Raw genomic sequence first — 15,580 nt, forward strand, 5'->3', positions numbered from 1 at the left:
TATACATTCTTTCTATATATGTGTACACCTTTATGTATATATGTATGCATATAAGTAATATATATATGTATACATATATATGTATGTTTTGATTTTGGGTAGTTCAGCAAAGTGTAAAATATATAGAGAGGGGTTTCAAGATGATAGAATGATGACAAGCACTAGTTTACAGTATTCTCACAAACCAGAAATGAAATCATTGGTATATGACTGTGAGGAGTTGTATGTGAATTGCTACTTTAGGGAAAGAAATAGTAAAATGACAGGTAATAGCTAAAGAAATTTTAAAAAGCACAAACATTAGAATCTAAATCTCAAAAAGAGTCTGAGTAATTCTTACTCAGAGTTTAAGAGTTTAAGAGGGATTCTGCTCTATCCTGAGACCATCCCAATTCTTCCCTTTCATAAATGTTCTGTTTTGTTTTCCTTTTGGCAAAAGCCATCCCTAGGAGCTGTGTAAAAAAATAGCTGAATGGTGACCCAAGTGCAGATTAAAAAATCATTTTCAAGCTAATAGGGAGAAGCTGAATGGCATTTGTCTCCAATGATCATCTGGGCATGGGGCTTGAACTCAGAGCCTTGGCTCTGATCCACAGATTTTGCACCCAAAACTAGTGTTCTACTTGAATCATAGCTCCACTTCAGATTCTCAATAGTTAATTAGAGATGAGTTGAAAAGACTGTTCTGTGTAGGCTAGCTTTGAACTATAATCCTCAGTTCTCAGCCTCCTGAATAGATAGGATTATTGTCACGTGCCACTAGTTCTTGGTAGTATTCTTGATAATATCTCTTTGAAGACTTCATAATTTTATAAACACTTTTAAAATTGTTAGTGTATGGTAAATTTTAGATAAATGAATAGATAACTAACAATAATAAAATAGTATACTAGATCATAGTTTATTTCTATATTATCCATTTTGTAAGAAACCAATAAACTAGATAATAGACAAACTAGACAACAAAATATCAACTAATTGATAGAAAATTTAGAAAAACAAATTCAGTGGAACTGTAAAATTTAAGTAATCTAAGAGATAAAACATTGCCATTTGCATTTGGCTCTTATTTTACTCATAAATTTTAGTACATATCATTAGCTGTGTGGATTCATGTTAATAAAGAGAAGGAATATTTTTAAAAAGTAAAATACAATGACAATAGCAAAATGGAAGGAAAACTTGAAAAGTGAAAACACTGAGCCATATAGAACAGGTGTGTTCTATCAAGTGCTGCCATAGGAAGATAGTGGGTTAAAAACTACAGTTATAGCATTTTTCTTCCTTCTTAGTATTATCGAATAATTGTAGTCTGACTCATAATCAGTGAAATATATATATTCACACACACATATATAATCTTATGCTTAACAATTTGAAAACAAGTTACTAGATTTTTTCAGAGTTCTGTAGCAATGAATTTTCCTAAAATACATATCAGTGTAGTTGTTCAATGAACACTTAGTATTTAAACATCACTGGTGACTTCTTTTTGTATTGTAAGATCACAAAAATTATATAGGCAAATACATTTGTGGGTATTTAGGTGAAATCATTTCCATTAATCTAAAACCACAAGACATAGCATTTAAAATTCTGACAATGTGTTTGCATGGGTAATATGAAATACATAGCAATTTTATTTGGTAAGAAAGCATAAATTTAAGCATGTATTTATTGATGCTAGGTGACTTTCCCTACCATATGAATAAGACAGTTAACTCAAAATAAATGTTTGGTTTAAATATACAACAAATTCTATCATAAGTTGAAATGCTTACCATTTCAACATGAAAATGTGGACATTTGAAAGGTTTCTTTGATAAATCGATGAATAAACACGTTCATTTAAACCATGGAACTATCTTCTAAGGAACAATTTTCTTTTTTTTCTTTTTTCTTTTTCTTTTTATTGTTTTTGGTCTGGTCATGGGGCCTGAACTCTGGGCCTGGGCGCTGTCCCTCAGCTCTTCAGCTCAAGGCTAGCGCTCTACCACTTGAGCCACAGCGCCACTTCCGGCCTTTTTCTTTCTGCTTATGTGGTGCTGAGGAATCAAACCCAGGGCCTCGAGCATGCAAGGCAAGCGCTCTACCACTGAGCCACCTTTCCAGCCCAAAGAACAATTTTCTGAGTGCTGCAATTACCTCCTTGTTCCTAAGACTGTATATCAATGGGTTGAACATGGGGGTCACCACAGTATAGAAAAGAGAGAGCAATCTCTCCATTGTTGAAGAATTTATGGACTTTGGTCTTAAGTAGGTAATGGTAGCAGACCCATAAAATAAAACCACAACCAGCAGGTGGGAGAAACATGTGGAGAATGCTTTAGAAGGTCCTTTGTCTTTTGGCAGCCTCAGAATGGTGGAAATGATTTTGCTGTAGGAAACAATGATTAATATGAAGGGGATGCCCCCAGCCAAAATAACTACTACATAGACAGACAGTTCGTGCAGAGAAGTGTCCCCACAGGCTAGCCTGATGATGGGGGGCATGTCACAGAAGAAGTGGTCAATTTGATGGGAACTACAGAAATCCAGAGCGAATATATGACATGTTTGTCCTATCTGGATGGGCATACCACTGAGCCAGGAGCCAATGACCAGCTGAACACACTTCTTTGGGTTCAGGAGGAGAGAATAGTGGAGAGGGTTACAGATGGCCACATAGCGGTCATAGGACATCACAGCGAGGAGGAGACTTTCAGCAGTTGACAATACAAGGAAGAAGCACATTTGAGTGGCACAGTGCAGAAGAGATATGGTCCCATCCTGAGTCCAAATGCTAAACAGAACCCTTGGAAGGATGACTGACACATAACAGATTTCCATGGAAGAAAAGTGTGCCAGGAAAAAATACATAGGTTTCTTCAGTGCAGGGTCAAATCTGGTTATCATAATTATAAGACTGTTCCCAATTAAGATGATTAGGTAAACAATGGTGAACACCCCAGAGAAGAATGCTTGGAGACCTGGAAAGTCAGAGAACCCCAGTAGGACAAATTGCTTCGTTGTGGAGACATTGTTTTCAGTATTTACCTCTTCAAGTTCCATCTGTGGGAATGATTTCATCAGACAGGCAAATCAGTTCATGGTCATTGCTTAACTGTGCATAATCTAAAGTTAGAGCTCAGTGTTGTTTTTCCGATTCTTTTTAGAAATGTAAATATCAATTTTTGATTATCTAAAATTGTTTGACTGTAGAACTCAGTAATAGAAATCTGCACATGAAAACATGTTCCTCTTCTGAGACATGTGACCTAGAACGTTTATACAATGTTTATATGTTGTTTATAGGATAATATGTTATTTTAAATTTGGTATTTATCTCAACTCCCAAATGCCAAAATCGGAATCAATTTTCAATATAGCAATGATTTCTTTCTTTAAGGTGGTATGAATCTGTCCTCACCATCCATTTCTTCTTCTTCTTCTTCTTCTTCTTCTTCTTTCTTCTTCTTCTTCTTCTTCTTCTTCTTCCTTCTTCTTCTTCTTCTTCTTCTTCTTCTTCTTCTTCTTCTTCTTCTTCTTCTTCTTCTTCTTCTTCTTCTTCTTCTTCTTCTTCTTCTTCTTCTTCTTCTTCTTCTTCTTCTTCTTCTTCCTCTTCTTCTTCTTCTTGTTATTATTATCATCATTATTATTATTATTATATTTGTGCTAGTTCTAGGGCTTGAATTCAGGGTCTGGGCTGGGCTCTGTCCCTGAATTTCTTTTTTTCATTCTACCATTCTACCACTTGAGCCACAGATCTACTTCGAGCTTTTTCTGAGTATTTTTTGGAAATAAGAGTCATGGACTTCCCGACTTGGATTGGCTTTAAACCTCTGTTCTCAGATCTCAGCCTTCTGGGTATCCAGGATTACAAGGGTGAGCCATCAGCACTTGGCTTTTCTGTGACTATTAATTCAAGATTTATTTCCCTGTTCAAGTAAATCTTGTGGATGTCAACCTAAACTTTGAGATGAATGCAGTTGATCTTTTACCTCTATTGCTCTGCTTTTACACTGTTTTTGCTTTGAATCTAGGCAAATTTAGGCAGTTTTATTATGAGGAAATCATATGTAGAGTTAAATTATTATATTATTTCTCTTAAGTATTAAAGTTTATTTCAGTATATGTAATATGTACGAAATCTGTGGACATACTTAGATTTTATAATGGGAAGAGAACATGTTTTACTGTAAGATATGAAGATGTTTCAGGTTTAGTAAGTTTAAAAACGAATTTGCAAACAATGAATAGATTTGATTTAAATGATTTTATTATATGAAATAAGCATTAACCACAGCTCCTCTCTGGGACTGCCTTCAATCACTTAACTGTTCATTTATAGCTGCTTATCCTGACCTATTTCACTCCATTCAATCATTTTCAGTGTGTGCATTCACGCAAGCTTGTGTGTGTTTATGTGTGTGATGATTTATTGTCAATCTGTCTTTATTTTTCTCCATACCCATTACATCTTCCTTTTGGTTTTTCTCTATACCCATTACATCTTTCTATTGGTCATCTCTACATTTAATTTGCAATGCACAAGGGCATATTGCCTCACAAAATTTGATTTATTCTCTAACTGGATGAATATTAATGAGTCAAATACCGTTTTTGCTAGTCATATATAGTCTTTCAAAGTCACAACACAGCCCCACATACAGCTTCATTTGAAATAAAGCTTACCGGTGTGTCTGTGTGTCTGTTCAAGGAGATGCCTGGGTGGGGGTGAGGTCCTGTAGTTTCAAGGAATGAGGGGCTGTAGTTTCAGGGAGTGAGGGGCTGTAGTTTCATTTGTTCTTACCATAGTACATTTCATCTCATTGCACTGGCTGTGAGGGAGAAAAAAATCCATAGTACATGGTAAGTAATTTGGAAGTTGATAAGGCAAAATGTATTCAAAGAGAGGACAATTCTGTGAATGTAAAGCTGATTGGCCAGAGGTCAAAAATAGACACCAATAGGGAGGTAGCATAGTGAACAAAAGACAAATGATTATAGCAAAATGTATTATTACAAATAAGCACAATCTTTGTTGATTATAAAAATTCTCTCAATTACATTTGAAGTTCAGAGACTTTAAAAAAACATCGTAATGGGAAATAGATGAAACTAGATCAAATCATGTTGAGTGAAGTAAGCCAAGATCAGAGAGATAAATGGCACATGTTCTCTTGGATATGCGGATGTTAGACTTAAAATGCAATGTGATATGACAAAGTAAACAGGAAGCAAAAGCACCAAATTTTAATACCCAAGCACCCCTTCATATTTATATAAAATAACACACATATTGAAAAGAACCCCCAAAATAGGGAAACAAAGGACTCCTTCTTAGTTTTCCTGAGGGTTTTTAGATGATTCTATACTCTTTACCTCATATATGGTAAATGCACGTGCACATCTGAGAGAAAGTGGGAGGAGGGCACAGAATCAGTAGAAAGCCATGAAAAAGTCTGCACTGGGGCCCATCAGCTGCATGGACATTGATGAAAGTGATCCATGCAACTCACGGGCAGAAATGGGAGGGAGGGAATAGGAGAGAAGGAGGGAACAGACCATACTAAGCAAAAGGAAAGAAACATACTTATCACCTGATATACGTAAAGGTAACCTCACTGTACAACACCTCTAAAACAACAATGATAAAAATACAATGTTGTAGCATGATATCATAGAAGAAGTGAGAAGACAGAGGACTGGGAGATGGAGTCCGAGAGAAATGGGGTGAAGTCTAATAGATTCTAAATTCTACTTAGAAGCAAGAAGTTCTGGCCTGGCATTATTACCCAGCCAAGTACCTAACACAGGAAACACTATCATGCGGTTATTTGAAAAGTAAAGCTGCGACAAAGGATTGTGAACTCAAATGACTGGGGCGATGAGGAAATAATTGGCCCAGGGTCTCTTAATTTACTCATTACAGGAGGCACAACACATTAAAAGATTCCACAGTGTCTTCTAATTGGGAGTTTTGCATATCCAGTACAAAGAAAAACAAAACAAAAAAACAAGTAGATACTTCTGCCAAACATGCTGAAGGGCCACAAATCAAAACCCAATAAATTACAGTACTAAGATGCTATGTAAGATGACACGAAATTGCTCCTTTTGCTGTTATCCTATAGAACGTTCATCACATTTTATCCAGTTCCCATTCGTATTCAATTCAATCTAGACAGAAATACAGGGACAATAATCAATATCCCCACACATCTTTGATAAGTAAAGTATAAGCAAGACCCATTCAGTATCTTGTCATTCACTATACAAAATTGTGCTTGAATAAAATACTCTCCTCACCCTTGATATATGTATAAATAGATACTCAACACCTAATTAACAATCAATAAAAGGTTAATATCTTATGATAATTATGTTGAACATAATGCTTATGTTTAATATATTGGTTCAATATGCAGTAAGAGTATGTACTTAGTTATCATGTGAATTTACAATGAATCTAGGAAAGTAAAAAAAATCTGACTTTACCAACCAATAATGTTATTTTTGTAAGCTTGATAAATTGAAATATTAGTTATTGATGCCAATCATACAAATGCTTATAAAAATAAACCTTTCTTAGACAAAAATAGTTCCTGCTTACTGATTTCGATGGAGACTTAATAGAACACCTTTTCATTTTTTTCCTGGTTTCAGACAAAGAAAAGAAAGGTGAATGAGGATTTCTTTTATATTAATCAATTTCCTTCATTTGATGTGGAAGAAAAGTTTGTCTGAAATGGATTCTCTTGTCAGAACTAATGTTCTTTATATACTCACAATTTCTTTCCCTTAGGTACTCCTCATTGTGCAACAGTCTAATTAAACTGAATAATTGTGCATGCAATTTGGGAAGTTTAGTTTAGAGAGAGAAAGAGAAAGAAAGAAAGAAAGGAAGGACAGAAAGAAAGAAAAAAATCGATGTAGCCATACTACTTCTCTTTAAATTTCCAGACTCCCTTCCATTTTTTTAATGGTCATCAAAAATAAGATGTTGAACCACTTTGGAAAGCAGTATGGAGATTCCTCAACAGACTCCATATAGAAGCCCCTATGACCCAGCAATCCCACTTTTAGACATTTACCCAAATGATCACAAACAAGGCTATACTAAAGCTACCAGCTCAACAATGTTTATAGCAGCATTATTTACCATAGCTAAGATACAGAACCAACCCAGATGCCCCTCAGTAGATGAGTGGATCAAGAAAATGTGGTATATTTATACAATGGAATTCTATAACTCCATCAGAAAGCATAACATTGCCCCATTTGTTAGGAAATGGAAAGACTTGGAAAAAATTATATTAAGTGAAGTAAGCCAGGCCCAAAGCAACATAGTTCCTATGGTTTCCCTTATTTGTAATAACTAGTATAAGTTTAGGACAAGCAGAAAAGGTCAATAGCTATGTATATATGACCAGATAAGATAATGTTAAGTGAGATGAACCCCAAGATAGGGACACAAGTGGGTTTTTTTTCATTTTTCTGTTTTTTGAAAGATATTTAAAATGTAGTATGTGATTTTTTTCTCTTGTATGTTCCTCCCCCAGGGTATAACCCCTGTTATCACTGCATTTGGTATTGATGCCCTGCATCTTGTATATACGCTTTTCTAATTTGGGAGGGGAAGGGAAATAACAAAATGCTGAAACAAGGATACAGGTTGTCTCATTGTAACAATGAGATGTACAAGACACTATGTTGAAAATGAACTTTACAATTTTGGGGGGGGGAGGGGAGTTGGGGTGGTGGGGAGGGAAGGAAAGGGATGGTAGGGGGGAAAAGGAGGAAAAACAATGTTTGACAGGAAATGTACTCATTGCCTTGCTCATGTAACTGTAACTCCCCTGTACAATATTTTTACAATAAAAATATATAAAAAATAAGATGTTGAGGTGTGGCTTAAGTGGTAGAGCACCGGACTTGATTGAAGAAATATCTGGGGACAGTGAATGTTCACAACAATACAATTACTTACTCTTTGTGAAATAAAAAATCACATTTTAACGTGTGAAAACTCACTGCTTTAATCTAGGGAAAATAATTCAAATTTTCAGCCATTGAAGATGCTGATATAAGATTTTTAGGGCTGCAGAGCCTATGCTTGGATCATCAGTGTGACTCTCGCTTATCCATACTTGCACTGGCCAGCAAGCCTCATTACTCCTCAGCAGGTGGAACCAAGGACGGAGCACTGGACAAGAAATCTAAGTTCCTCACATTCAGATATGCAAACGGAAAGGACAGGCAAATTTCCAGCAAACCCTTCGGTACCATTGCACATCAGGGCACAGTAAGCAGAAAGAGAGGCTAGGAAACCAAATTGCCATTAGAGCTTCCATGAGAGCAGCCCAGACTCTCTTTGCTATCATTTACGGCAGTTGAGTGTAAGAAAAAAAAACTTAACAAAAAATAAACTCTTAAGCATAGCAGGGTGAGGATCAGTTCAAGCTTAACTCAATTGTAATGAGTATAAAATGAAACCATCATTAATATCTACGTAATCAAATAGACACATGCTCTGTCATCTATACTTTTCCTTTTTACTTCATTTTAAGGATGCCGATCATTTCTTCACGTATTCATTGGCTATTTGTTCTTCTTTCAAAAAGTTTCTATTCTGTTAATTTCCCCCATGTATTGACTGGATTATTGTTCTTTGCATTTAATAGTTAGCTCATATATATATATATGCTCATAGACATTTAATATAATTGCACAATACTTTGTTAGATGAATAGCTAGAAATAAAATTCTCCCATTCAAAACCTGTTAATGAGTGATATCTTATTCTGTGATAGGATTTTTAGTGTTGTCTGTCTTCTAATATCCAAATATAAACTTTTGTCCTATTAAACAAACTTCAGCAGAAGGAAAAAGTATGCTAGTATCCCTTCAAATTGTCCACGTGGAAAATATTTCTGGTCTGAAAATTAGGGCTGTACAGAAGTAGAAGGTTCTGGTCATCTCTGATAATTCACTCCAAAACAAGCATTTCCATTGCTTATGAATTTTTTCTGTTGTCTTCTTTGTACATTATCACGCTTTACAGCTTCTTTGTACATTTGACATACTTTATGGAAAAACAGCGACTTAAAAATTAAAGAAAAAAATTAAAATGAAAATGAAAGGAATTCTACATTCTACTGATCCCCAATCACAGTTATTATTACTTTGTTTATCATTGTTGAGTATCTGATCCTTGTGCTTTGTATTTGTTGGGGTTTCTGCATGACAATTTTTGTTAAAAGAAACTTTTAATTATCTTTTTATACCTAGAAGACTGACTTGCCCTCTATAATCTCATTGATCAATGTAATTCCCCAACCCACTGGTGAGGTCCAGCTTACATGTGTGGAGCCAGGAAAATCTTTGACTCTTTGCTGATGTGGATGAGGGCAACTAGCAAGAAGCTTTCAAATTTTAAAATCTTTAGGCAGGAAGTACAGAAATGGTGAGACAAAGGGTGAACTTACTCAGCAGTGATCCTTACTAGACACTATGTTGCAAATGAACTATGCAACTTGCAAGGAAGGAGAGTGGAGAAGGAAAAATTACTGAGAGAAAAGGAGGGAAGTAGTGATGCTGTTCAAAAAGAAATGTGCTCATTACATGACTTATGCAGCTGTAACCCTTCAGTACACACCTTTGTAATAAAAACCATTTTAAAACCTTCATTTTTACTTTTTGTCTGACTTACATAACTGTTTTTTTTTTTAGCATTTTTTCAAATAAAAACAAAATAAATGATAGCTCGTTTTCATCCAGGGACTACCGACCTGCGGGTTACCTCTCTTGACTTCTCTGGATTGTGTTGCACACTTACTCCTTGACTCAGTCTATCAGATCACTGCAAATACATGGGGATTTATCCAGGTAGTTTTTGTGTCCCATTCCAGTATTGTTTGCATTCGGTTCTGAACTCATACATTTAATATGGAATGGAAAGGATCACTTGAATAGTGTTCTTTTATTAATGTTTTCCAGTGATGTAGTTTTTAGTTTTGATAAGGATGATAGAAAATTTTTAGGAACCTGGTTTTAGTAGTGAACACATTGCTGCCCATCTTCATAGTCTGCACATTGTTGGCAGATTCCATTGTAACTGAGAGATGGTGGGGTTGGCCATCTTCTAAAATGTAGTAGATTGTGAGTGTTCTCTGGATTTTTTGAATGGCTGCAACTGGAAAATTTGTCATATTTTATCACTTTTCCCAACCTATTCTACAATTGAGTAAGTTTTTGATGTTATTATTTTTGACTTGAGAACATTTGACACCAGTGATGAAAATTTTACAAAAAAGACATTGGAAGAATTGAAAACATGCACACACATCACCATGTACATATGGAGAAACTGGTATATCTTAAAATTCATACTTATACAAAAATGACTCATAATTAACATTAGAATAGAATTAAAAGTTCATCCGATAGTATTGTTATGAAATATAGGAGTTATTCTTTGTGACTTCGACTAGACAAGAGCTGTAAATTTCCAAGATATAATCCATTAAATAATATACATATGCATCAAAATACAAAGAATTTGTTCATATATTAACACTTTGGAAAGAATGAAAATACAGACCAGGAAACAATTAAAAATCACTCATATAGAAAAAAGTGAGCGGAATTATACAATGAATTACCAAATTCTGACTTTAAAAGAAGAAAGATCTGAATAGAAGACTATACAAAATATTTGGATCAACAACCTACCAAAAGATATTGAGTCAAATAATCACATGTAGAGATGCAACAAACCTAATAAAACTAATATAATCCAAACAAGCAAATAAATAGAACTCAGATAATCAAACGGAAGTTGTCTAACATGTTTAAACTTTACTAAAACTCAAATTAAAACTCTTATGAATACTGCTACAATTACATATTATCAGTTGAAAGAACAATGGAGTAAAATAAATTATAGAATGCTATGAATCAAAATAAGTGAGTAAATATCTGACCCTTGAATGAGGACAGCTAATGATGTGTGGGCATGATACTCCTAAGATATATTTTTTATCCATTCATTAATATTGCAACCTATATCCATCTATTCCTGTTTCCTGAGACTTCAGTACACATGGTCTGCCAATGAATTTTATAAGCATGTATCCACCTGTTTCTGTGGGTAGAACACATCTTTACTTCTTATGTAATAATCATTGAAAATTAATGAGGATATTGACTTCTGGATATAGTCCTGGATTGCTCATTTGATACAGTTCCTACTTTCAACTTATACTTAAACAGCTGAGGACCATTATTAAAGGAAATAGTGAGTCCTAGCTAGGTTTGTGGCAGTTTTTCAGGGCATTAACCCTTTGTAGCCTTTCTTCCAGCTTGGTACGTATTAGTGATTAAAGTTTACCGGGAGAGGTATGTGAGAATTGTGCAGTTTGTATACCTAAAAGGGAATAAGTAAGAGGGCCTGTCTGTTAATTCATCTCCTCATCCATATTCTGGGGATGATAGTCTTAGCCTGGCTAGTGTGTGTTTGTGGAGTAAAAACTTCATGTTGGAGACCAAAAAACTGTTTGGACTAGTTTACAACACTGACATCTCAGTGTTCAGTGATTCTAGTTTAAGATATTGCGTAATTTCATCATATTAAAGAGTATTTTAATTGGGTGCTCATATTTTGAAGGTCTGTTTTTATATATTTGGTTTAATTAATTATTTTTAAAACAGTAATATACAAGAGTCACTGTTTAACCAACCAGTTTATGAATACAATGCTTCTTGATCAGTGCCAACATTCTCGCCTTCCCACTTCAACCCATTCCTTCCCTGACTTTTATGATCACAAGGAAAAAGCAAGGTTGAGAAATGATAAAACTAATATTAGGGCTATACACATTTTGGTCGTGGTGCCAAACTCCCTAGTTCATTAGAAGGTGACATGGGATAGGAGTTGGTGATCCCCAGGGTAAAGAAGAGTTTGTACATAAAGAACATCTGTTGTTCTGACAAAAATACATTTAAGATACCATTTCACCTAAAGCAATTTGCCTGATCTTAAAACAAATCTTTTTACTTTTACACACTTTATGAAGTCAATAAAGGCTATGTATTTCATTTAATCCTGTTTGAAATAGGTAAGCGTGACCTCATTCTGTCTAAAATATGTTTAGTTCTGCAGTTAACTGTAGGTTTGGGATTGAAATATCATACAATTACAGAAAATTTAAAGAAAATTATTCATGTTTCCACTTTCTAAAAACTGATATAGATCAATATTATGTTTTCTCAATATTATCATTACAAGGTCACATGACTCCAAAATGAAAAATACTTTATGAAATAAAAAGCTCATAGATTATCATCATTTTTCATTAATATCGGTGAAATATTAATTTATTACTATGCCTTAATCCTACATTTAATTACTTTGTACATATGAAGTCTGGAGATAATTCATAAAAGCAATTGTATATAACTAACGAGCACAATTTTAATGAGTGTTATTGAAATTAGTTTCTAATCTATTCTTCTATATTCAAAGTCTATCCTGTTTCAAATATTGTGCATATATTATCTATATTGAATAATCCATATATTATCTATATTGAATAATTGAAATGAATGTGATTGAAATATAATTAAAATATCACAGGACAGTTTAATATTTAAGATACATTTTTTAAAGTTGAAATAGTAACTTCACAATAACTTCATTAATTACTGATTTGTGGTCATTTTTGAAATCCTATAAGAGCATGTTCATTTGCTACCTTTTCATATGACAATACATGCATGTATTTTGCAATGCTAAAATATAGACATTATCTATATCATGACTTCATAGAGCATGAATTCAAAATTCTTTTTCATAGAAAGAATTAATTTCTTACTGCTTCTCTCTCTACTAACCTCCTATCTCTCCTAGATGAGATGATGATGTGGCATTTAAACAGTCTCTAAAATCAAAATGTTAATCAACACATTAACAAAATTATGGGAGAGTTTAAGAACATTTTTTGTTTGTCTAGCAAAATCTAAAGGACAATATAATATTAAAAACAGAAACTTCTTTGGATATGCAACTTATAAATATATTGTTGCTGACTCCTGTGTATATGCATATGTATATGAATATATATTTGTAGGCTTATATATGTGTATGTGTATATGAATATTTGAAGCTAATAAGTTGATGCATGTCCAGATTTTAACAGTCCTAATGCATGGTTGCAGGAGTGTCTCCTTTATATTATTAGTTCCTTTTAATTTCAAACCATTTACCCTATAATATGGATGTGACCTTGACGGTACTGAGATTCAGGAAAAGCCACTTCTTCATGTATGAATGCAGTGACAACAGTTCCCATATCTCCTGAGTTGGACAAGCCAACCCTAACATCATGCAGGCTGATGCACAGGTAAGACCAGCTTAATCTGAACCTAAGAGTGAGGCCTTAATTTAGCCTAAAAGTATTACAACTTGAGGATTACTTCACTCAAGAAAATAATTTAATGACTCAATTTTAATAGGATGCTGATAGATTAAATTCTGTGAAAGAATGTGTCCAGTACTGCAAATAAAACAGTGAATAGCAAAATAAATTTATACTCTAGCTCTAGAGATATTTATCCAGTAACAAGTAAGAAGCATAATAAAAATCTATAAATAACACTCCAATAGAATCATGTACATGAACCCACATACACCCACACAATGGAAATGACAAAATGAGGTAAATAAGCAAAAAGCAGTAATTATGAGAAAAGGAGTGATTTAGGACAAAGAGATAAGTTGTAGATATACTAGTTCTCCATGATAAACACATAATTCAGGTGTACATGTTCTAGTTAGAATTGCTTTCTGAGCTACCTGAAAGAAAATGTGGAATATTTACTATTCTTGCCTCTGTAAAACCTAATAGGTTATCCTTGCTAACTTCCTAGACATTACATTGTCATGCAAACAATTTAATTCAGGTGAATACTTAATACTGCATTGAGTAAGATATAATATTTTTGTTATTATTATATAATAACAATATTATTTATTAAAATAATACTAAATAATATAATTTGTAATAATAAATGGTCTACTTTTGCCAAACATTAAAATTGAACCATACTTTGGAAATACCCAAGCAGAATTATAGTCAAATATTTTGTAATAACTGATCCATGTTTTATTTTTGATAGATTATGTTCTTCCAAAATCTTATATTTTTAAAAATTTATTATTAATAAGTTTTTATAGTGAAAATACTGTACAGAGGGGTTACAACTACATGAGCAAGGTAATGAGAACATTTCTTATCAAGCATTGTTGCCTCCTCCTTTATTTCCCCTTACCATTACTGCCTTCCCATCTCCTCTGCCAAAGTTGTAAAGTTTGTTTTTCAACACAACGTCTTGTACAACTTATTGTTACAAAGGGTCCACCTGTATCCCTATTTAAACAATTTGTTTTTTCCCTTCCCCTCCCCAAATTATACCAACATCTAATACAGTGAAAACAACTGAGACACCACCTCACTCCAGTTAGAATGGCTATAATCAAGAACTCTAATAACAACAGATGCTGGAGGGGATGTGGACAGAAGGGAACCTTACTGCATTGTTGGTGCAGTGTAAACTTGTTCCACCACTTTGGAAAGTAGTATGGAGGTTCCTCAAAAGACTCTACATAGAGCTCTCCTATGACCCAGCAATCCACTTTTGGGCATTTACCCAAATGATCACAAACAAGACCACACTAAAGCTATCAGCACAACTATGTTTATTGCAACATTATTTACCATAGCTAAGATATGGAACCAACCCAGATGCCCCTCAGTAGATGAATGGATCAAGAAAATGTGGTATATATACACAATGGAATTCTATGCCTCCATCAGAAAGAATGACATTGCCCCATTTGTTAGGAACTGGAAAGACTTGGAAAAAATTATATTAAGTGAAGAAAAATAGGTCCCATGGTTTCCCTTATTTACAATAATTAGTATATGTCTGAGACAAGAAATGGTCAGATAAGTTGATGTTAGGTGAAATGAACCCCAAGATATGGACTCATATTGTTTCTAACATATTTATAAGATGATTTTTTGTTGCTTTGTATGTCCATTGCCCATGGTATAACCCTTGTTTTTATAGTCAAAATTAGGTGTATTCTTTTAAAAAATTATGAGATGCTATGTAAAATATTTATTTGAACAATGAAATAAATTTGGCATTGATGCTAATAGAAAACTGAATTGAGGAATAAGGATGACACCATAACAATAAAAATGAAGGAATGATTGCTGTATTGAACATTGATTTTCAGTTTGGGAGGCTTGGATGTTCTAAATAAATAGTATAATTTGATATATTTCCTTAAAAGTAAAGATAATATTTTGAAAGGATGAAAGAAGACCCACATTTTCCATATCATTAGCGATTAATGGAGGAAAACAAGTTATAATTTTAGAGCATCTAAATTATAGATGTGATAAAACAAGGTATTATCATTTTAGAGCACTTAGCACTCCAGCCTAGCAAGAAAATACAAGATAAACAATGTACTTTCCTTGGATCATACTTGTAAAAATAAGCACTGAGAACAGAGAAATGAATTGTG

General features: G+C 33.9%; 1 protein-coding gene across 1 annotated transcript; it reads right to left on the bottom strand.

Annotated features, from left to right (window-relative positions):
- Positions 1–1,514: 1,514 nt before the first annotated feature.
- LOC122104730 (olfactory receptor 10AG1-like) lies at positions 1,515–3,060 on the bottom strand. The gene is made up of 2 exons (XM_042675666.1): positions 2,105–3,060; positions 1,515–1,566 (listed from the first exon to the last, which is right to left on the bottom strand). Exons 1-2 carry the CDS (start codon positions 3,049–3,051, stop codon positions 1,515–1,517), a joined length of 999 nt encoding a protein of 332 aa, XP_042531600.1. The 5' UTR covers positions 3,052–3,060.
- Positions 3,061–15,580: the final 12,520 nt, after the last annotated feature.

This window comes from Dipodomys spectabilis, unplaced genomic scaffold (assembly GCF_019054845.1).
Source record: "Dipodomys spectabilis isolate Male_0828 unplaced genomic scaffold, ASM1905484v1 ptg000030l, whole genome shotgun sequence".
Classification (NCBI taxonomy): domain Eukaryota; kingdom Metazoa; phylum Chordata; class Mammalia; order Rodentia; family Heteromyidae; genus Dipodomys; species Dipodomys spectabilis.